The sequence below is a fragment of the Semicossyphus pulcher genome, unplaced genomic scaffold (genome assembly GCF_022749685.1).
Source record: "Semicossyphus pulcher isolate SPU_LCO1_2020_fin unplaced genomic scaffold, fSemPul1.0.p SCAF_22, whole genome shotgun sequence".
Lineage (NCBI taxonomy): Eukaryota > Metazoa > Chordata > Actinopteri > Labriformes > Labridae > Semicossyphus > Semicossyphus pulcher.
In genome coordinates, this window is record NW_027211696.1 from 20,038,795 (window position 1) to 20,062,114 (window position 23,320).

At 42.3% G+C, this 23,320-nt stretch overlaps 2 protein-coding genes across 7 annotated transcripts in view; one reads left to right on the forward strand and one right to left on the reverse strand.

Annotated features, from left to right (window-relative positions):
- Positions 1 to 23,320, reverse strand: part of pargl (poly (ADP-ribose) glycohydrolase, like) — a 119,667-nt gene that overhangs the window by 90,291 nt on the left and 6,056 nt on the right. Inside the window, exons 15-16 of one of the 2 annotated variants that reach the window (XR_011309183.1) lie at positions 23,174 to 23,302; positions 22,736 to 23,097 (exon numbers count right to left, since the gene is read on the reverse strand). Coding sequence is in view for 1 of the 2 variants with exons in the window: in XM_069673138.1 (XP_069529239.1) it covers positions 22,979 to 23,097; positions 23,174 to 23,302 (248 nt within the window). In the remaining variant the exon portion in view is untranslated. Of the gene's footprint in view, positions 1 to 21,953; positions 23,098 to 23,173; positions 23,303 to 23,320 lie in introns of those variants that run through there. The other variant, XM_069673138.1, reaches the window with a different exon arrangement.
- On the forward strand, positions 530 to 21,998 carry ogdhb (oxoglutarate dehydrogenase b). Of its 5 annotated transcripts, none has more exons than XM_069673134.1 (24): positions 530 to 763; positions 3,517 to 3,705; positions 5,075 to 5,142; positions 6,382 to 6,415; positions 7,367 to 7,409; positions 11,951 to 12,066; positions 12,686 to 12,840; positions 12,989 to 13,135; positions 14,522 to 14,612; positions 14,979 to 15,158; positions 15,246 to 15,374; positions 15,492 to 15,671; positions 15,752 to 15,904; positions 16,002 to 16,104; positions 16,190 to 16,318; positions 16,411 to 16,561; positions 17,476 to 17,603; positions 17,701 to 17,879; positions 17,989 to 18,060; positions 18,581 to 18,706; positions 18,804 to 18,876; positions 19,009 to 19,172; positions 19,426 to 19,580; positions 19,665 to 21,998. In XM_069673134.1, the coding sequence occupies exons 1-24, from the start codon at positions 530 to 532 to the stop codon at positions 19,783 to 19,785; spliced, it is 3,120 nt and encodes a 1,039-aa protein (XP_069529235.1). In that variant the 3' UTR covers positions 19,786 to 21,998. The 5 variants fall into 5 exon arrangements, with proteins under 5 accessions (XP_069529235.1, XP_069529237.1, XP_069529234.1 ...); XM_069673136.1 differs by lacking the exons at positions 6,382 to 6,415; positions 7,367 to 7,409 and adding exons at positions 7,040 to 7,061; positions 9,691 to 9,703; XM_069673133.1 differs by lacking the exon at positions 6,382 to 6,415 and having other exon boundaries at positions 5,075 to 5,168; positions 7,365 to 7,409.

Here is a 23,320-nt window from a genome sequence, read left to right on the forward strand (position 1 = left end):
TTAAATTGTTTCTCAATCGATTTATTACCACGGTAAACATTTTATGTCTCAAAGGTCTTCTTTAAATCAGCATGAAGTTCATTCTGTAAATTATGGTCCCATTTAGAGTAAAATCAATCTAAAAAACAGGATAGAGACAAAACAACGTGTTTCCACCACGCCGTCTAAATACGGTCACTTCTGGCTCCAAAAAAAGATGCCAACATGTCAAAATCGGGGTGCCAAAAGGGGCATTTACAAACCAATGGATGACATCCACTTCTTATATACAGTCAGTAAGAGAACTATTTCCTTACACAGACTGAGTAGAGTTTTTCTGATGAACAATATTTACATTCACAGGGTCCACTTTCCAGTCAGCAGAACGGAAGCAGCTGGAGCAGTGGAGAAGCCAGCCTCACCGGTTTAGCTGGACAGGAGGAGGAAGTGGTGCAGCTTCTGAGAAGCCTCAGGGATCTGTTTGTCTGGGATACTGCATTCTTCTTCCAGGAAGGGAGAGGAGGCCAGGAGCTGTGGCTGATCAGCAGACATGCACCGCTTAAGGACTACAGTATCAAGGCTTCGGCCTTTAACGGCTGCACAGACAGCACAGAGCCGGTCACCGCACAGAACGTTGGTGACTAAAGGAGGCTTAAGGACGTTTCAGCCTGCGAGGCACCTGAACACATCTGTGGCTGCTGAGCCCTTTCTTAATGGAACCAGCACAAACTATGTTGAGGAGATGTACTATGCGTGGCTGGAGAATCCCAGGAATGTGCACAAGGTATGGTGCATGCTTGTGTGTGTTTGATGTCGCGCTGGTTACGTTTTCCCAGGACTTGAATTTGCCTTCAGCTGCATGCAAATACACATATTGAACTTCTGGTACTCTTAAACATGGCCCCTATTTTAGCAGATTTTGTGGTCAAAATTACTTTTAGATTAAAACAGTTTTAGCTTTGCTCCAGTAGATTGCTACAGTTGGCAGCTGTGACACAGGCTGTAATGGCTGCAATGTAATCATTTACAGCAAATACACCTGATCAAAGTACGTCCACTACAAGTGCTTGTCTTTGTCACTGACAGTCTCAGATTGTTATTCTAAGTGTCTGACAACATTATGGTAGGTCCACTTCAGAGGTCGACCTTTTTATTGAAGAGTAAGATGCTCTTTTAAACCAGAAACAGCTGTTACATTGCTTTTTTTAAGGTCACCAGAGTCCATTGACAAAAAGTGTCATTTTACCTCCCAGGACACTGGAGTTACTACATTTCTATCACAACTGTTTAGTTTATTTGTGTTGCTGTGTGACTTTGGTGTTTTTAAGGCGTAGCCCAAATCCAACACGATAAAATACCACAGCCAAACTAACTGGTCTTGTCTTTGGTAGACCAGCAACTCCTGTGTTCTGCTAGATTTGTCAATGGAGTCTGGTGTTCCATGTGAACGTGCATGTTTGGGCCGTGTGTCTGTTCGGGCCAATTTCTTGACTCGTTTTGCAGCTTGAAGCGTTATTTTGGGGGGTTTGCCATTCAGCGTGGGCTCTTCTCTAGACAACGAGACACTTGGCAATTCTTAACATATTCCAATTCAGAGCAGGCTGATGCATTGTTGTCTCTGGGTTTCACGGTCTGTAACATACTGTATGTCCATTCAGAGCAGCCAATCGATTGCTGTCCGAAGGCTTGCCTGTTTAAAACGTTTGGTTGTTTGGAATATATTCCCCTTGGGAGCAGGCCACTTGCTTACAGCCAAAACGTGTTGCTTAAATCGTTTACTGGAACTGCAGAATGGCAGCTTGCACAATACTCAAGGACTTCTCCACCAAATAGTCAAATAGATTGATTTTCAAGATATGCAAAGAACTGAAAGACAATTAGAAAATAATTCACCCTCTTCCTGAAGTGCCTGGAACAGATAAAGATGAGTGCTCAATGGGTACAGATACCTGTCCAATATTTAGTAGGGTAAAGGTAGGACACACACACCATCTGTACTGTATGTATTTGTGTGTTTGATTATGAATGTTTGAATAGTAAAGCAGCACAGCAGCGAGCAGTAGAGCCAAAGGTGAATTACACACAGCACAGCAGAAGGAGTACACTGTGAATGGCTTTCATAACTACAGTTATTTTTCCTTGGTTACCTTAGACAGATGATGATAAAGATGCACCCAGGATTAAAGTTTAAAAGCTGTTGAAGGTTCACCCAAAAACATGAATAAAAAAACAAAATTGTAAGATCAAGAAACCTGATTATCCTCAAAGCTGTGGAACTTACTATTACCTGTCGGGAGCATAATTAAGGGTTTGAGATTTAAAGGGAAATCATTCCTCGACATGACTGACCAAGAAAAGAAGACTAAATCATTTCCAGCCAACCACTGTCTTCGTGTCCGATGTCACGTCACCGCCATCGTTAACTGTATTATTAAACTGCAAGAAGAGATTAGTCATCGTTTGTCTGTCTCATTAGTAATCATAACAAGCTGAGCTAATGTGCTACTGCACAGTTACAACTTTAAGTGCTGTAAATGGAACAAATTAGATTTCCACATATAATCAGCCGCAGCCTGAAGCCAGCTTAAACGACTGACTACATTCCAGTAATAACTTTCATTCAGAAATGACCTAATTATCATCATTTCTCACACCAAGTAGCTCTTTTGAATTCAAGCTAGAAATTAAGACCAGCATTCACAAATAAATCTGCCAAATCACCGGAACATTTATCTAGAACATTAAACTTTGCTTACCCTGATCCAAGTAGAACAACCTCTGATTTACAATCATTAACTTGATATAAGTGGATTAATCTGAGGCCCTTGGCTTGGAGACAAAGTGTCACATTGTAGAGACGTCATAAAAATGTTAAAACAAACAGTTTGAGAGAAAGCAGGTCGAGTTGTGGTTAACGTTGCCAGACTGAATCCAGCGCCAGTTAAAGGTCTGTTTATGTTTTGTAATGGTTCAATCAAGCTGCCAAGTGTTGATGCCCTAAGTGTTACAGCGTTGTAGTGGAAACGTTATGTACCTGTAAGCTGATATCCACCACAAGGAGAGGGTGTGTAAAAGCCTCCTCTCACGGGAATAAGCCAATTACTCTCCTCCCTGGTTAGAAAGTGAGACACAAGGTCAAACACATGTCAATGAGTGTTTTTATTTAGCAGCACGAGCATGGCTTGTGTTGGCATTGTCGGAGTAGGAGGTAGGAGTAGAAAGCAAGGGAAGATAGTCCCCTAATTAATCGATAAGTTCTCTTGGAAACATGAAGGAATGAAAAGTGTGAAATGCTTAAATTCACTTCTTGGCCCCTAGAGGATGAATTCTAATGATATTGATGATCAATATTAGTCTTGTGGAAGTTGCTATGTTTGTGCATGCATGCCCGTTTGACCCGGCATAACCTCACATAACTTCAGCCACAGTAGCAGGACCCGCTGAAGTATATACAAGACAATATAAAGCATATATTACAAATTACATGATGTGTTGTTGAAACATGTTGAGTAATTTTTCCTCCTTTTCTCCCTGCAGTCCTGGGATGTATTTTTCCGTAACGCCAACGCCGGGGCTCCTCCTGGTTTGGCCTATCAGAGCCCTCCTCCCCTCAGTGGGACTTCTCAGGGACTCCCCAGTGTCCAGGCTCTGGTGGGCGCTCAGCCCAACGTGGAGAAGCTGGTGGAGGATCATCTAGCTGTGCAATCACTCATTAGAGCATACCAGGTAAGATCTGCCGATATGCTGATATTTTCCAACCCTTTTTGCCGATTTCAATACCGATATATTCGGCACGTTTTTTCCGCCTAATTGCAGAGAACATTAAGTCTCCCCTGTAGTGGAATTGATATCATGCCTACTCTTATTTTAGTGGCCAAAAACTGCCATACTGCCGACATCTTGCACCCTTCTTCACGCTTGACGGAAGAGGCGTGTTGCAGGCAGTGTGCGCACATGCGCGCAGAGCTAATGTCGTAGCATTACGTCAAGCTTTTTAAGGGAATCATCGAGCATTTAGGCGTAATTAAAGCGTTGTTTTATTGGCGGAAAATATTGGCAAAAAAAATTACATATCTGCCAATGTCGATATGTCACTTTCAAGCTATAATCTGCAGATACCATAAGGTGCCGATAATATCGTGCATCCCTAATTTTTACAACTCTGGGCTACAGTGATACTGAGTTTATGTCATGTAAAATGCTCCTCATATCAGAGGGACTGTAGTGTGAACACATGACATTTATATTCAGTCGTCCAGTATCAGTACAAGATAAGCAAACTGACAATAGATTTTCTTTGTAGCAGATTTTACAAACTATGTCAATCAAACAATGTAAGCCTGCATTAGTTTGAAAACATATCATGTTATATACTTGCAGGCTTTCATCTTCAACCTTGTTTTGCTTTGTTTAGAGTCCTGGACGCCATCTTTAACCACTCAGAAGAGCATACTTGTTCTAAACATTGTATCTGCTTCATAAAGTCAAATCATCAGTGGAGTGTGGTTTGAAATAACCCTTGTAAATCATTTACGATGTTATCGTTTAAGTTTTTATTACCAAATTATCAGACCACATGATTAAAACCTGTAAAAACAGCAGATAAAGCACGGTACACATTAAATGCAGCTCGGCTTGGAGCTGCAAGACGAGATGCTGCTAACTGTCGCTCGGTAGGTGACTGCATCCAGCATCTGGTTAAATGATAGGACTGAGAAAAAAGATGAAGAGACTTAAAACACCAGAAAGTAGTTGGATGGAAATGTTTAAATGTTTGACTATCCAGCCGACAGATGCCACTTTGGGAAAAATCTAATATCATGAGCCTTTCAAGTTTTAATACCCTTACAAGAAACAAAAGTTGTGGTATTTACACGTAGGGTAGGATCAAGGGAATCTCTATCCAAAAGCAGTTTGTTCTCAACCCTTGACCCTCACTTTAACTCCGTCTACAGTTCTTGCCAACGTGTTGACACATGTCAGGAAGTGGTCAGCAGTTTACACAGGCCAGGCAGACAGTGATCTGCTGAACTGGGCTGACAAGCATCGGTCTGATACACACATACTCTGAGCTGCTGTGTTGGTCTGTGTGCAGGTACGAGGGCATCACATAGCCAAGCTGGACCCCCTGGACATCAGCTGTGTAGACTTTGATGACGCGCCGTGTACTGTTGGTTTCCAGAACGTTGGTGAGAAATGTGTTTCCTGTGCTGTCCCTTTCCCTCCTCCTCTCCTTGTTCTTTGTCCTTAACATTTGATCTCTTTCATCATGGTGACCTCAGGCTGCAGTAATTATGCCTTCTTTATTTGTCTTTGTCAAGGCAACACCCATCCTTTCCCAAATCCTTACCATGACTGTTCCCCCTCTCACCTGTTTTGTTTGCTGCCATTGACACACCCTTAGTCCACCAAGCACAAACAGCAGATATATATTGAAGGTGGAGTAATCACATGGCTGAGCTGGAGTCTTTGGGTATCTAGTCTGCTTGATCTGAAGCAAAACCCCGTCTCTCAATCAAGCAGTCGATAAGGAGGAGCAATGTAATGAAGAGTTATTGCTCCTAAACTTGCAAAGCAATCACATCCTACCTTAAGAAACACCATCACATTCATCTGCTGATATAAGGATTGATTTATAGAGTGCAAAATAAGTGAATAAATTAATAAAATGGTCAAAAATAAGTAACTACACATTTTGGAAATATACTGTTTTAATTGACCCTTCGCTAAGCCCCTCCCTATAATGGCCAATGTCCAATCAGCAAGTCCGACAGCAGATATCCTCAAAGTTTAGGGGGGGGGGTTAATTTTCGGTTTAGGTTAGCATGTTAGCAAACAAAGATGGTTGAATATTAATGAATGAGAAAATAATCGCTAAGTCCCGCCGCCCTTGGTTAATGTTGCCTGTCAAGCTTTCGCATCAGCATGTAAATATTATGGGCTTTTCAACTATAACAGTGAGAGATGTTACGAGGGAATTATAGCACATTTCTAGAAAAATAGCTCCCAAATATCAGAGAGACGGAAAGGACGACAACACGCATCTGAAAGCTACATCCAGAATATAATTTATCACCGTGTTGAGAGTCAGGCACCCCACGTCTTAACAAATCATGTTAAGGACAATGATAGACAGGAACAACAATGTTCACACACAGGCAAGTCAGTATGTTGTTTTATTTGAAGCTAATGTTAAGTTATGACTTGCTATAACTTTCATTATCAATATGGTTTAGCCCATTGCTAGCAAAACTAAATTATCCCACTTTTTCATTTTGTTTAAAGCGCGTCAGGATGTCTTGATCCAAACTCTGGATCTCCTAAAGTTTGCCACAACAATGGCACAAACACAGGGGGGCTAAAATAAAGGCTGTGCCGATATCATCGGTGGTGGTAGTGAAGGACAGACAGGATCACAAGCGGAGACCAGGTGACTGTCTTCCACACTTTTTAATCCATGTCGACATCTCTCCTCTCGAGAAAATATGGAACCTTCTATTTATATGGTAATCATTTTATTAATCTCATATCTGACCGGTCTGTTACTCACTTATGTCTCATTTATGTTCATGTGTGTCTTGTTATTGTTATCAGCATGTACTGTAAAGCGAGTTATTATTCCTGAGGGAACAAGATAAGACATATTTTACGGTTTGATAGCTGTTGTGGCCGAGATTGTGAGCGTGCTGACGTGAGCATTCACGTTGCTACGGGCCTAAACAAAGCCTCACAGACGTGTGTAGACTAAATCCCGTTCATTTTAACTAGTCTTAATGCTCTTCACCTGTTGTTGTTGTTGTTGTTGTTGTTGTTGTTGTTGTTGTTGTTGTTTGTGTTTTTCCTGCCAGATAAGTCAAATTTGGTTTTGCACGTGTGATCCTGCAGCTCTTATCAGCTCAGTTCTGGTTTCTAAGGAAATAAGATAACAGAACATGCTTTATGTTTTTTTATAGCTGTCAGAGGATAATTAATGTGGTTTTCATGCACTTACTTCACACTGACTTGATGTTCTGTTGTCTGATTTACGAGCATGTTTTCTCAGTTATGTTACTAAACATAGACCTGTCTCTTTTGTCACAACAGTGTAAAGAGTGAGGTGAGATTGGAAAGTGTGTGTAGTGTGTGTGTGTGTGTGTTATGAAAGCCTGCAGCGAGCTGTCATTGTCCTAATGAAAGGGTTCGGCCTCTCAAAAGCAGATGATTGTTACGAGCTGTAATGGGACGTTTCCACAGTTAAAAGTTGTATTGTTCGGTGCTCAGAGTTCTCCTTTGTCCTGGTGACGCTCAGGTTCACACAGGTTTAACAAAAGGTCGGTTTCTGGCTTCATACCAGCCCCTGAAAGACTTAACCTGCAGTGTGTGTCTGTATCTCTCCATGCCTCCAGAGTTCTCTCTTTATAAAGAACGACTGTGTGATCTGGCTGCCGGAGGTAGGACGAGAACCTCAAACCTTTGCTCTTTGCTCTTTTGGTTGGAACTAACCCTCTGCATACATGGAGTGTTGTACTGGGCATTAATGTTAGACACTCTAACAGGCTGCAGGAAGGTTTGCTGTGGTTTGTCATTAGCCTGTGTGTATGTGTAGTGTTGGGGTTGTCCCTGGTCTTCAGTAAGTTGGCTTCTTGGCAAAAATACCAAAGCCATCAAAGTTAAAACATATCGCACAACAATTTTGCCTTCATCAGGGTGGTGTCGAGACTGTCATGTTATATACATAACACCCTAAACACCCTAAAGGCATCTGAGTAGAGGAACTGCTGGGTGGTCATAGAATACTTTTGCTCTTTGGATTCAAAATGCAAGTCTCCCTCAAAAACGATTAAAACAACTACAGCTGCTCTGTTATGGCAAAAACCATCATCAGGATCATTTTGGTCCATTTTTAAGTCCACATTATTGAACAACTCTCTGATCGTTGCTCGAGCTGAACTGAAGATGCAGAAGCCTGTTTGAGAGCGATGCTGCGTTCACAGCGATTTAGGCGGATGAAAGATGGCAAACCAGAAATCATTTAAGTGGACGATAGAAGGACAGAAAAATGATATGAGAATGAGAGAGAATACTGTAGCAGTGGTCCTTGATGGTATTGTCCTGCATACTAAAATATTTAAACTTTCTGCTGCGTCGCTTCCCCACACAAGAAGAAATCCTGGCCCTCTGGCCCCCGGCCTCGTCCCCTTGGTCTTGGCCGTGTGGGTTCTCCTGCTGCCTATCGGGTGTTGGGTTTTGTGCTTTGCTTGTTGTGTGATTTGCTGGTCCTGAGTGAGCTGCTGGTTTTATGATCTGCTTGTTCTCTGCTTTACTTTGTTTGCTTGGCTGTCAAAGCACTTTGTAAACTCTTGTTTTTAAAGGTGCTATCTAAATATAGTTATTATTATTATTATTATTATTATTAATGAGAGGCTTATTTTGTTGTCCTTCCTATCCCTGAGATTGTAAGCTTGTTTTTCCCGTGCTGTGCAGAAAGTCTTGTCTGTCTGCCGTCTGCCTGAATCCATGTGAAATTTGTGCTTTTAGGGAGGTGGTGAAAGCGTACCACTGTGAAGTAAAACGATGCACCGTATTTATAATGTTGCACCCATGAACAGACAAATGAACAAAGATGAAATATGAGTATATTCTCCTGTCAAAATATGACCTATTATGTTTCCATCTGATTTATAACGTTAAAATATTTCTAGGTTGCAACAGTAGCACAAGAGAAAATTAGCATCAAGTAACAAGTGTGATTGCATAAGGAGCATCCCAGCTAGCAGGGAACGTTCCCATAACATCGGCTAACAAGCTACGACTTGTTAGCTACAAGTTCTAATAATGTTTGAAAGAAAACGATTTAATCTGATGTTCAAAGAACCTTTTAAGGATGTTTATCATTTCAAATAGTTCAAACATTAAAACGTTGTAACTGCAACATCCTGAGGATCTTTTCAGGATGTTAGTTCAACTATCAGAACGTGATTTATGAAACGTTCCTGAAATGTGATTGGAACCAGCAACTTTCTGAACACGTTCTCCTGCTATTAAAAGGAACATTCTGGGAAAGAAATAAAAACTTCCCGCTCCAAACATTACCAGAACATCGCACGTAACGTTCTCAGAACAAAACATTTCTAGCTGGGATGGTGCACAATATTGGTTATATCCAGTTTTATATATTAATTGTTGGAATCCTTCATGTTGTTAGAAATCAAATTAGAACTACTGGTCAGCTCTTTTATGCACACCGTCATGGTTTTGCATAATTAAACTAAAAAACGTTCTTTTACAAGGAAATATAAAGTGTGTTTAAAATCGCCAGGTGTTGAGGTCTTCCACAGGGTCATTAGATCGTTTTGAAGGAGACTTGCGATATTGTTTTTTGAATGAGAACAAACTCCACCCCTGAAATAAGCTCTTCACTACATGAAACGTACACGTTTTTTGCGACATGTTTTAGGTTTGATGGCGTGCAGTGAAGCCAACAGTGGTCTGAATATATAAAAAGAAAAGCCTCACACACTGTTTGGACCTGGAAGGGTTGTGCTTCTTCGAAAGGCAGCGTGTGTGTGTGTGTTTGTGTGTTTGCTAACCTTTGCTCAGCGGCCAGCGGGGTCAAACCGGACTCATCCTGGCTTATCTGTGCTTCATTAAAACGTTTCTGTGATTAGATTGGAGGCAGATGCTTTTTGATTGCTGCGTTGGATCCCTCTGCTTCCACTTCAAAACATCAAGGAAGACAAATTGTGTGTTTTTTTATGCGCAGGGCGGTTTCTCAGAGGGGGGAGGAAAGTCTAAAGATCCCTTACGTAACGCAGAGAGCTGACTCGGCCATATTGGATTGAAACCTCCTGTCCTCAGCACAGCAGCACTAACTCGCTGACAGAGATGTACAAACACAGACATAGATCCAACCCTCCCCCCTCTCCTCGTCCGTTCCATATTGTCTTATCTCTCTGTTTGGTGCAACCAGGACATCATATGCGGTAGACAAACACAAGCTACCCTGTAATGTCTCCGACAGCTCTGAACACTATAGACACACCGTTTAGGCAGCAAATAATGCATCATGTTTGTTTTTTCTTATTGTGCTTTCGGCTATAAGAACATTATGTGGCTTTTCACACCATGGAAGAGCTCCTGGTGATAGCATGCTTCAGTCAGTACTTCAATAGTTACCTTTACCCTCATTTAGAGCTGAAAAACAACCAGTTTAATCCATATCTCAAGAGATATAGTATAAGTTTATACGTCAGTATAAGTTCGCTGATTTAAACTTTAAATACTTTTTTTCTGACAAAAACTTCAAAACAAAGAATTTCGGTTCAATTTCAAAGACAAAGAAAAGCAGGAAGTCTCATAATCTAGAAGCTGGAGCCAATTATTGCTTACTCTTGTTTTCCTATAATAAATGAATTAAGGTACTAATCAATCAATGTAATAGTAGTAGTTTCACGAGTTTTGGGTACACGTTTTTCAATATTTTTTAACCTTTTATAGACGACTAAATGAATAAATAGGCTGCAGTCAAACCAGTAATGAACACAATCGTGTGTTGCCGCCATTAACTCAACTGTAGTCTTTAACTTGAAGTTGCAAACTTGTTGCTTTATGTCCTGAAATGCGACAAATTAAATTCCCGGTCATTTAAGTCAGGGGTCTCCAGCAGGTAGTAATGCACCTTGAAAGCCTCTTCCCACTTCAATTCAATCAAATACAGACGTCCCGCCCCCTTCAATACAAAATAACAGGATAGGCCGATCAGCTGTCAATAAAAACGGTGGTGCTCCGGGCAAGTCTGAACCTAAGCAATCACAGCAACGTTGCAGCAACCTCCATCTACAGGTCGCGTCAGTTATGCTGTTCGCTAGTTGAGCTAAAGTGAGGAGCTCGGGGCTGTTAGCCTGTTAGCCAGAAAACATACTATTTCCACGGTGTGGTGTGTGTGTGCCTCGCGTGGCACCAACGTTTCAGTCGACAAAAGAATCAACAGGGGGCGCCACCAGAAAATCTGATGTAATGCAAGTAGCTCTCAGATGAAAAAAGGTTGGAGACCCCTGATCTAGGAAGTGTCTGGGAAAGTACAATGTAATATATGCTTCTTATTGTATTGCTTCCTATAAGAAGACTAGAAGTTTCAAATAAGAAACAAATATTTACTTGGATTTAAATGGAGCCGTTTGTTCAGGGAAATTAACAAATACTTATTGTATAAAGTCAACACAACTAAACAGGTTGAGGCTGTGTCCTGCCGTCCTTTCGGTGTTTCCTTTTTACGTGAGGTTTCAGCCTGTTGCTGCTGCTTACCAACTGCTTGCTCCTGGCGTAGACCTCGATTCTCTGTTAATAATAGAAAAGACACAACCTAGAGCTTCTTAATATTTAAAGTATCATAACATAACTTCCGAATACAATTTACATTGTTCCTCCCAGAAAACATCCAAGAAATATATCAGAAAATAGACCTGTTAAAATAAATTTTAATACCTGTTAAAATAAAACACAGCCTAATTTCGTTTTTATTATTTTTTTCCTTCATGGAGGTGGTTATGAATCGCAGTGAAAACTTAATGGATAGAAAGTCCTGCATATCAAAGACGGAGGAAAAAGTTCAGAAAGGCAAAGTAGAGAACAAAACAAAGACATTCAGGGTAAAACCATGTGAGCAGGTGTTAAAGGAAGACCTTCATGTTCTTGTTGGACAGGTTAGTTCAGAGCTTCGGGGTTCTGGTAAAGAAAGCTGAACGACTTCGGGAAAGACAGAGAGCTTTGACCTCCTGAGAGAGTAAAAGATAAAATTAGACTCAATTAGACAAAATTAGACCGTAGAAATGATCCTCGGAGGGATACGTGACCGATTTTATTCCTTAAATTCTCTCACAGTGATGAGAACCACTCAGCCTGTGAAACCAGTTCTGGGGAGCTGTGAGGCAGTAACCCTGACGCCTGATTGTTCTTGTTTGTCTTCATCTTCCACATGTTGATGTACTTTCAGGTCTCTACGGGCTGGCAGAGTCAGACTTGGACAACGTTTTCCGGCTTCCCACCACCACCTTCATAGGAGGCAATGAGAGCGCTCTGCCGCTCAGAGAGATTATACGCCGCCTGGAGGTAAAATACTTTAGAACGGGTCGAAGGTGTAAGAACAAATACATTCCTATAATAATTCATAAATTAAAATAGCTATTGTGCACCTTTAAGGCAGACATGTCAACAAAACAGGATTAAAATGATAACAAGTATAAAAATATAAGAAATAAAATGTAACAGAGGGGAGGGGGTAATATTTAGAGGTCACTATCCAACATACGACGCATATTTCAGAGACTTTTAAAGTTTTTTCTAGCAAATGTATGACTTTAAAATATCAGAGAATATTTGAGTTTTCACCTCATTTTGGGGGGGCTTTTAATATTCCCACTTTAATCTCAGAGAATAGTCCAGACTGTTTGTCGTTGCAACTTTAATCTTAGAAATTCTGTGTTTTTCTTTAAATATGACCTCTTTTTACGTGGCCTTGTATATCTTTAATTTATTTAAATGTTTGGTATAAAATGTTTAAAACCAACTTTCTTGGAGTTGCAGTTAAAGTCAGTTAACGTCTGTAACTTTTGTCTTAATTTGTTTGGACAGACAGCGAAACGCAGAGTGCAGCCTGTAGTTTTATTCCACACATCACCTCTGTTTGCCCCCTCAAACCTACACACACCTTTCGCTCTCCTCCCTTCAGATGGCCTACTGTCAGCACATCGGAGTGGAGTTCATGTTCATTAACGACGTGGAGCAGTGCCAGTGGATCAGACAGAAGTTTGAGACTCCGGGAGTCATGCAGTTCAGTCTGGAGGAGAAGAGGACTCTTCTGGCCCGCATGATTCGATCCACCAGGTCTGTCAGCGCTTCTTCACATTCCTCGACACACCTCAGTGACTAAAGTGTAAAGCGTTTAAAGCAGCTGGAGGGCCAGGTGATTTTCTGAGTCTGGGGGTGGGGGTAAGGCTCAAAGTGAAGCAGCAGCTCCTCCACCTGTTCACAGGTTCGAGGAGTTTCTGCAGAGGAAGTGGTCTTCAGAGAAACGATTCGGGCTGGAAGGTTGTGAGTCGCTCATCCCGGCCCTGAAGACCATCATCGATAAGTCGAGTCAGAGCGGAGTGGAGAATGTGATCATGGGGATGCCCCACAGGTACGCAACATCATCACACCTTTACAGTTACTTTAAGATTTAAAAAGACGGCGTCTAAAGCTGGCACTGTGCAGACTTTGTATGCATCATCCCGTTGATATCTGGCGTTATGTTTTTCGGGTCGTCTGTTCAAATCTTGTGAACGTCATATCTCAGGAAAAACTGGAGGAAATATTTAAAAAATGGCAGAAATGTCCATTTAGACCCAAAAATCACCAGTTTAGAACTTCAGGGTCAAAGGTCAAATGTTAATTTGACCTCTCAAGAAACCATTATTAGCTGTCCCTCAAGAATTTATACACTCATTTTGACACAATTTCACATAAAAAGGACAAAATTATAAGGTGATAATATTGGAAGGTCAAAGGTCAGCTTCACTATGACCTTTTCAGGCCATTATTCCCTTCAGATTCTTGTGAACGCGTTGTCTCAGGAAATGTCCTCTTAGACTCAAGGATTACCTGTGTAAAATTTGTGGGTCAAAGGTCACTGTGATTTCTCAAAAAACGTTCTTGGTTGTCACTCCAGAAGTCATACACTTATTATGACACATTTGAACAAGAATAGGTTAAAATTATGAAGTGATGATATTGTTTTTAACCAAAAGGTCAAAGGTCAGCTTCACTATGACATCATAATGTAACCATTATTCCCATCACATTCTCAATGTCTCGTGCCTGGAGGGAATATCTTCTAGTTTGGCAAAAAAGTCCTGTGTAGAAATTTGGGGTTAAAGGTCAAATGTCACTGTGATCTCTCAAGAACCGTTCTTAGTCGTAACTTAAGAATTCATTGCATTTCTTTAAAAAGTATAAAATGATGAAGGGATGATATTATTTACCCAAAAGGTCAAAGGTCAGCTTCACTTTGACATCCTAATGTCCTGGAAAAACACTTCAAAAACACTTTTCCTCTCAGTCAAATGTCACTGTGATCTCTCAAGAACCGTCCTTGGTCGTCACTCAAGAATTCATACTCTCATTTTGACACATTTTCACTCAGATGTCTAAAAGGAAAAAGGTCAAAGTTCACTATGACATCATAATGACGTCTCTGGCAGTTACTCCCATCAGATTCTTTTACATGTGATATCTCAGGAACGCCTGGAGGGAATGTCTTCTAATATGGCGCAAACATCCAGTCAAGAATGAACTGATGAAGTTTGAGGTCACTGTGACCTCACGTCCATCCTTACCATGAGGAAGCTTTACCTCTGTCAGTCCACCCCTGTTGAATCAGAGCTCAAACGATGTATTGTTTTCAGACATTAGCTAATATTTGCCTCTCACAGATACAGCATATTGCTATCACGCCGATATGACATCTTTATTCATCAAGCAATCCATGCCTGAATGTCCTTGCTGATGCATCTTTCTCCGTCTGCAGAGGGAGGCTGAATGTGCTGGCGAATGTGATCAGGAAGGAGCTGGAGCAAATCTTCTGCCAGTTTGAATCTAAACTGGAGGCTGCAGACGAGGTTTGAACATGAACTTCTTAGATAGAGAGTTTATAGAGTCACAAATCCAACCTATAGACCCATAGAGCACTTTGTGAAGAAATGTGGTTCCTTGACGAAAAGGATTTGTTTCCTATTTTGTATCGTACATTTACATCTAATTAGCTTAGCTTAGCATTAAGACTGTAAGTGGGTGGAAATAGTTAGCCTAGATTAAGCAAACAAGATATTACTTACAGCTGTAAGAGAGTTGGTCCAGTCTTTATGCTACGCTAAGCTAAGCTAACAGACTATTAAATGTTTAACAGTCTAATCTTTTAGTATAATTGATTAAGAGTTGCAGCTCTGTAATGTAAAGTAAAACACTTGCTGACTCTCTGCTCTCAGGGGTCTGGTGATGTGAAGTATCACCTGGGGATGTATCACAAGAGGATGAACCGCGTCAGCGACCGGCAGATCACGCTGTCGCTCATGGCGAACCCGTCACACCTGGAGGCGGTCGACCCCGTGGTTCAGGGGAAGACTAAAGCGGAGCAGTTCTACTGTGGAGACACGGAGGGCAAGAGGGTACGCTGAGCTAGCTCTTTATGTTAACAAGTAGAGGAAGAGTACCTTTGCTGGTACGTGTTTGTAACCTGATGAATGATTTCCCAGGTGATGTCCATTCTGCTTCACGGTGATGCTGCGTTTGCAGGCCAGGGCATCGTGTACGAGACGTTCCACCTGTCAGACCTGCCGTCCTACACCACACACGGCACCGTGCATGTGGTGGTCAACAACCAGGTACGCGCATTTAGGCTATGAGTTAGCATGCTGCTGCCTTTAAGCAATTTTTATTCCACAAATTCTTCTTTTTTTGACAAATCTAAATGAATGTGATGAACTCTGTCATCCACACAGATCGGCTTCACCACAGATCCCAGGATGGCCCGATCATCTCCTTATCCCACAGATGTCGCCCGAGTCGTCAACGCTCCCATCTTCCACGTCAACGCAGACGACCCCGAGGCCGTGATGTACGTGTGTAATGTGGCGGCCGAGTGGAGGAACACCTTCCATAAAGACGTGGTCGTAGATCTGGTGAGTATTAAAGAAGTTCTTCTAATAATGAAGTAATAGAATACCAAGATATCTTTATGATCTACTGGTGCGTTTTTCAGGTGTGTTACAGACGCAACGGCCACAATGAGATGGACGAGCCCATGTTCACACAGCCGCTGATGTACAAGCAGATCAAGAAGCAGAAAGGAGTCCTGAAGATGTTTGCTGAAAAACTCATCACTGAGGGAGTCGTCACAACACAAGCCTATGAGGTAAAGAAACCTGCACGGCTGCTCTGGACGCCGCTTGACATACATTAACCTACCTGGCAGTGTATAGAGTTTTACTCTTTAACTCTTCTTTTTACAGGAGGAAGTAGCTCAATACGACAAAATCTGTGAGGAAGCTTACACCCGCTCCAAAGACGAGAAGATCCTTCACATCAAACACTGGCTGGACTCACCGTGGCCGGGTAGGAGCAGTTATGTTTTAAATCTTATCACAGTCTGGACGATTGAGTGCTTGGAGCTGCAACATGTTTGTGTGTATTCCTGCAGAGTTTTTCAAGCTGGACGGACAGCCCAAAACTATGAGCTGCCCTCCCACCGGCATCAGTGAAGAAGAGCTCGGCCATATTGGAAACATCGCTGCCTCGGTCCCAGTGGAGGACTTCACCATACACGGAGGTACTGTCTGCTTTTCTCCTGATTCTGTGAATGTCCTCTGAACGTGTCGCTCGATTTAAAAGCTGTGTTTCTGCTGTGTGTCCGTGTTTCAGGTTTGAGTCGTATCCTAAAGGGCCGTGCGAACATGGTGGGCCAGAGAGTGTGTGACTGGGCTCTGGGGGAATATATGGCCTTTGGTTCTCTGCTCAAAGAGGGGATCCACGTCCGCCTCAGTGGACAGGACGTGGAGAGGGGAACGTTCAGGTAACACATACATGAAAAGAGACATTTTAACCTCCAAGCAATCAATGACCGTATTAATAAATAAAATGACTAATAACTAATAAATAAAATAAACATTATATTAATTATAGTGCAGTGTAAATAGCAGCAGTTAAGGTGAGTGTTACTGAGGGTTCAGTGCAGAGATGGCCCTGGGATAAAAACTCTCTAAATCTAGATGTGCGTGTTTTTGCTGACCGGTAGCGCCTGCCTGAGGGCAGCAGCTGAAACAGTTCATGACCAAGATGTGTGGAGACCTTTAAGATGTTGCTCTTCTGAGGTAATGAGAGGTGGCGATCTTGTCCAGGGAGGGCAGTGAGCAGCCGAGGATCTTCTCCACGGCACAAATGATCCGCTGCAGGGCCTGTTTGCCTGCCACTGAGCAGCCTGTGTACCACACTGTTAGGTTGTAGGCTAAAATGCTCTCGATTGCAGAGCATTAAAAGGCCACCAGCAGCTTCTTCACCAGGTTGTTCCTCTTTAGCAGCCTCAGGAAGTGGAGATGCTGCTGTGCCTCTTTAGTGGTCGCAGTGGTGTTAATTGTCCAGGAGAGGTCATCAGAGATACGGAGCCCCAGGAACAGACAATTAGATTGTGCATGACTGGGTATCTTGCAGGGTCAATATTTACAAGACTAAAAGAAGAAGAAGAAGAAGAGAAAAAAATGGAGCAGAAACAGATGCAGCTTTTGGCTACAGCTGCCCGTGTGTGTGCAGGACGCCGTAATCAGTCCCCTCCTTGTTAACTTTATACCCATCCATCCATCCAGTATCTATACCACACACAGAAAGGCCAACTCCAATCCACCGCGCAGCCCAACTATAACAACTTAAAATAAGGATTTATGAGGATTAAGTTTTTCAAGTCTTTTTTGTCTTCTCTGATCTGCTTCACAGCCATCGACACCACGTTCTTCATGACCAGAACGTTGACAAGAGGATCTGCATCCCAATGAACTACATCTCCCCTGATCAGGCTCCGTACACCGTCTGCAACAGCTCTCTGTCTGAATATGGAGTACTGGGTGAGACACATATTTCTTTTAAACCGTAACCCCCTCAGAAACTATTTAACACTTAATGTTTGCCATCGTTGATTCTTTTTTTCTCGTCTGTTTGCAGGTTTTGAGCTGGGCTTTGCCATGGCCAGTCCCAACGCGCTGGTTCTGTGGGAGGCCCAGTTTGGAGACTTTCACAACACGGCTCAGTGCATCATCGACCAGTTCATCAGCTCGGGTCAGGCCAAGTGGGTCCGACAGAACGGCATTGTGCTGCTGCTTCCTCACGGCATGGAGGGGATGGTAGGAACTCAGAAACATGATCGGTTTTAAGATATGATTAACAACTCTGCTGAGAATATTATGATCCTAGTTCTTTATTTGTTTTTTCTATCTTATCCCCGCCTCTCAGGGTCCAGAGCACTCGTCTGCCCGCCCTGAAAGGTTCCTACAGATGTGCAACGATGACCCTGATGTCTTCCCGGTGCGTTTGTGTCAGACACAGTCAGTGATGATACACACGACAAGGGTTCAGAAGGACATGATGTCTTTATTATGATGTGCATCGCAAATAAAATATCCATAAATCCACATAAAATTCATACAAAGGAGACTCCTTAACCTGCATGAGAATGAACTCATTTCTGAGTTAGCTTCAGTGTCAAAGTTGTTTCTGTACAAATATTGGTTCACTGTAAACTGGAACTGCTAATGGCTAATTCAGCATACTGTAAATGATGCCTCTTAGCCAAAACGTAAACAAATATCAGCTAAAACACAAAAGCCTGAAGGGGAACTCTGTTATTTAAAAACTGGTTCTTGTTGTTTCATATTTTTGGATCTTTTTGGACCCAAAAATATGTTTAGAAAAAAGCCCAGAAATATGATTTACAGTATTTTCCTTGTTACATCCTCAAGGCACTAAGGCACCAAAAAAAAGCTGTGGTATGTCTGCAGAACTTGTGTAGTTTCTTACTCCTCTCTGTGTTTCATCCTGTTGTCAGAAACTGTCGGAGGACTTTGCCGTGCGTCAGCTGTACGACTGTAACTGGATCGTCGTCAACTGCTCGACTCCTGCAAACTTCTTCCACGTCCTTCGCAGGCAGATCCTGCAGCCCTTCAGGAAGCCTGTAAGTCGAGCACCACGAAACCTGAGCTAACTCGACACAATGTGTTTCTCTGCATTCAACGTTTTGCATGATCTCTCTTCTTCTTTTTTAACTCCAGCTGATAGTTTTTACTCCTAAATCTCTGCTGCGCCACCCTGAGGCCAAGTCCAGCTTTGACGACATGCTGCCAGGTGAGTGCTGACAGAAACCCTACGTTACAATCTACCTCGAGACAAGAGACACTTGGGCAAACATGTAAGCTCTTCTCTGCTGAAACACAAGGTGAAGTCTGTCTTTGAGTTGATATGTTTGTTTTCCTGCAGACACAAACTTTAAGCGTATAATCCCAGACGACGGTCCTGCAGCCGTCAGCCCAGAGGAGGTGAAGAGAGTCGTTTTCTGCACCGGCAAGATTTACTACGAACTGACCCGGGAGCGCAAGAACAGAGGCCTGGACGACTCTGTGGCTGTCGTCCGCATCGAACAGGTAACTTCAACCCGGGTCCTGTGGATGACCTGACAATAAGATAAAAGATAAAAACAGACGATACTTAACTATTCTGAGTGGTTCAGTCCTGCAGGGCCCCGCGCCCGAAGTTCCTGTAATTTTTGAAAGTACTAGTAACACAAGCAGATACTTTTTAGGGGTCAGAAACACGTCCCAAGATTTCATTTAGATGCTGTAAAAGCTTAAGAGCTTTTTTAAACCATTTTATTTCAGACTTCTCCTTCTTTTTCAGCTCTCCCCTTTCCCGTTCGATCTGGTGAAAGCGGAGGCCGATCTTTATGCGAATGCTGATCTTGTTTGGTGTCAGGAAGAGCACAAGAACCAGGGGTACTACGACTACGTCAAACCCCGCATCCGCACCACCATCGGCCGCAGCCGCCCCGTCTGGTGAGTCTGTTTAAAGTCATGTCAGTACGTTTCTCTGCTGTGAATGTTCAGTCTGTATTCATGCTCCTGTGTGTGTATTTGTAGGTACGCTGGTCGGGAGCCTGCAGCAGCTCCAGCTACAGGAAACAAACAGACTCACCTGACAGAGCTGCAGCGCTTACTGGACACGGCGTTCGACCTGGAGGCCTTCTCAGGACACGTTTAACGGCCGGTTTACACACAGATCTAACCTTCGTCAGTGTATTTACATATCAGACCTGATCTCAGGCCATCAAACGAAACGCACAATGACTTACTGACTGCTAACACTGTTACCGTGACAACCTCGTGTTCACACTGATGGACACTCATTTTAAAAAAGAACCTGCTTGAATGTACGAGTTTATACAAAGTTAATTTTTAGGACAAAGAGTTTTAGCTTTCATGTTTTATTTGCTTTTATTTTGGTAAATGTAAAATCAGTCCATCCACAACTTTAATCATTTACACAATCACCTGCGGGACGATAATTTGTCATAATTTATTGATTGTTGCTTTAAAAGATTTTAATTAGAACTTCAGAGGAAACGATGAAAACAGCTGCAAAGCTTTGTTGATTAATCGTCTGAAAAACGAGTTTCAGCTTCTTAAATGTTTTGCAGATTTTTCAGTTATGATGGAGGGTGCAGAGTGTCGAGGCTTTGGACTCCTGGTTGGACAAAAGAAAAGTTTTGAAGGCGTCGGTTTGGGGCTCAGGGGAAACCCTTTATATGTGACATTTTACTGACTAAGTAATGAACATTAATCGAGAAATGATCAGCAGATTAATCGATCGTGAAAATGTTTCTTGAAGCTAAATCACGTTTTAAGGAAAAGTTTGACACTTTAGGAAAGAAGCACATTCATGTTCTTGCAGGGAGTTCGTTCAGAACTTAAAAACCACTCTTATTTCAGTCTGTTAGCTTAGCTTAGCATAAAGACTGGACACAGGGCGAAACTACCCAGAGCCTTGGTCTGTTCAGAGATAACAAAAATCTGCCGGCCAGTTCCTCTTAAGCTCACTGATTCACTTTTTATATCTCATTTGTTGTTCCATAAAAGTCGGAGGGCAAAAGGACTGTGTGGCTTTTGCGCTCGCTTGAACGGTGCAAGTGACACAAAAAGACTGCGCCACATTCTGGAAGCACACGCCGAGGGTTGAATGCACCTCAAATTGTGCTGCAGAGCAAACAGCGTCTCTGTGCTCCGGTGCTGTTCATATTTAAATGAGACATTATGCAGACATTTGGGGTTAGTTTGACGCTTTCTATGCAAATGAGCCTCGTGGCAAAAAGCGTCTAATTCACAAACGCCAGCGCTAACAGCACCGCGCAGTCAGAGTGAACATACTACTGTCTGCAGAGAGCTGACGGTAACTGAGGCGCAGTGTTATCAGGGCTGTCACGCTCACGCATGACGACAATCCACCTTGGTGTGATCACAAAAACAAAACATGTCTGCAAATAGTCTGTAAATACTATTCTGTCATTATTATTATAATCGGGAGATCAATCGGTCCGGGGCTGTCCGAGGCTCATCCACACCAGCACCCCGAAGTTTAAACATTGCAGAGTAAAATAACTTTGGGAAGTTTTAAAGCTGCTTGATCTGCTGCTTTTGATTTTTTGACAGAAGCAGAGTAGTTGTTTTCAGTCTTTATGCTATGCTAAGCTAAGCTACGCTAACGGGCTGCTGGCCCCCAGCTTCACATGAGCCGTTCCATTAAAGAGTGATATAGATCTTCTCCTCCAACTCTCTGCAGGAAAGCAACAACACAAATTCCCAAAGTATGTTGTAACCTTTCAAATATTCCTTTAACTGGATTTGAAAGAACTGAATGTTGGAGCTAAGTTTAAAAGTTTAGGTCGGTTGCTTCAGCTGAACATTTAAACAACGGTCGGGTTAGTTTTCAGCATCTTTACATTATAGTCTGTGTGTTAAGCCATCACACATAAACAGTGATTTAATGAGTAAACTTCTTCAGCACAATAATGCCTTTAGTGCAAAAGAAACGGATCAAAGGGACGCAGCATGCATCTGCACTTTTACCTGAGCTCAGCAGTGACTTAATTATGAGCATCTTAAGTATCTACATTTAACATACCTCTTCTTTTCAGCTCAATTCACTCAAATTGTTTCCTACTTTTCATATTTTCCTGCATCAATCCTTCTTAATTTATTTCCTCCTCCTTCCTTTAACTCACCGTCCTGTCACGTCACGCTCGACGTCTCCGTTTGTGCCAAATGTAACAGATTACTTGAAATAAGTTTCATTTCAACAACGAAATCTTACCTGCAATATGAGAGATTTATAGAATGAGATCCGTCGGCGCCTCAGATTTGAAGGATGTATTTATTTTCATACAGTGTTTTATGTTGTATTGTGTTCAACAAATAAAGATGATGGTGCTGTCGGAGTTCTTATTCATTTATGTGAATTAAAACATCTTTTATTTGCAATAACATGTCTGACAATATATGACAGTATTAAGGAAGACTTTAAATCAACCTAAGAAGCAGCTTTCTCACCTTCATTCTGTCTATGGTAAAAAGCAAACTGTAAATTAATTAATCTTAGTTAACTTTGATTATTACAGTTTACTGAGGGCAGCGAGTTCCTCTCAGGTTAAATGTTGCAAGAACTACAGAACAGACGAAGTTGCACGCCCTACTTATAGACCTCTTGTACAAAAAGAGGGAAGACATGACAGCTCCCTAAAAGTGAAGCCAAGCCCTCTCTGTCGCCCCCTGCTGACTGGCTGCAGTATAGCTCATAAAGCCCGCCTCCTCCATGTTAACAGATGGGACATGAGTCAAACTATAAAATCTAAATACACAAACATCCAACATGGTTTCTGTCATTATAGTTAGTTCTTATCATGCTGATTTATGTCCAAGTGTTCATTTTTTTGACAAGTTTATTTTTAATTAGTTATTTGATCCTATAAAAAGGGGGCGTGGCCTCATGATTGACAGCTCTGTTGACAAATGGGGCTCCTGCAGCGTTCTGTTCCCGAGTAGCAGAGTAGAGGAGGAATGGCGAGAGGAGACGTAACTAACACTAACACTACAGTCATCAGCGTGAATATCTGCTTCAGACCGACACAAGAAGCTGTTCTGCTGCAGACTGAGCCCACCTGAGGGCTCCAACACGCCAAGGACACCTGAGGGCTCCAACACGCCAAGGACACAAGGTGAAGGGCGGGACGACAACACTACTACTACTAACATACAGTCATTGGTCACTGCTGCTTGCTTACGTCAGTAAAATGAAGCTGAAAATTAAAATAATAATAATCTTTACAGAAACATGAACATTTAATTCTTCATTTCTCTTATATTCGTGTTCGATCTGAGTGTAAGTGGGCGTGCACGTGTCCTCACAGCTGACTCCTGGATGGTTTTAAAGTGTTCCTGATGAACTCAAACAGCTCCACATGAGAGCCGCTCGACGCCTGCTGAACCGCACAGAAGTCCTCCAGCAGGCCCAGCAGTTTACCTGTGAAGAAAACAGACCAACGTTAGAAACATGAGGAACACGAGAAGCAGTTTTCCTCTGTCCTGATAAAACTCACCGACTTTAGTTCCCTCTTTGACCAGCAGGTGGTGAATCTGCTGCAGCTCCTGCTTCAGTTTCTCATCCTCAAAGGTGAAGAAGGCCAGCCCCCTCCTCGCCCTCGCTGCCGCCATCAGCTGGATCACAGCTGAAGAAAAGACAGGTA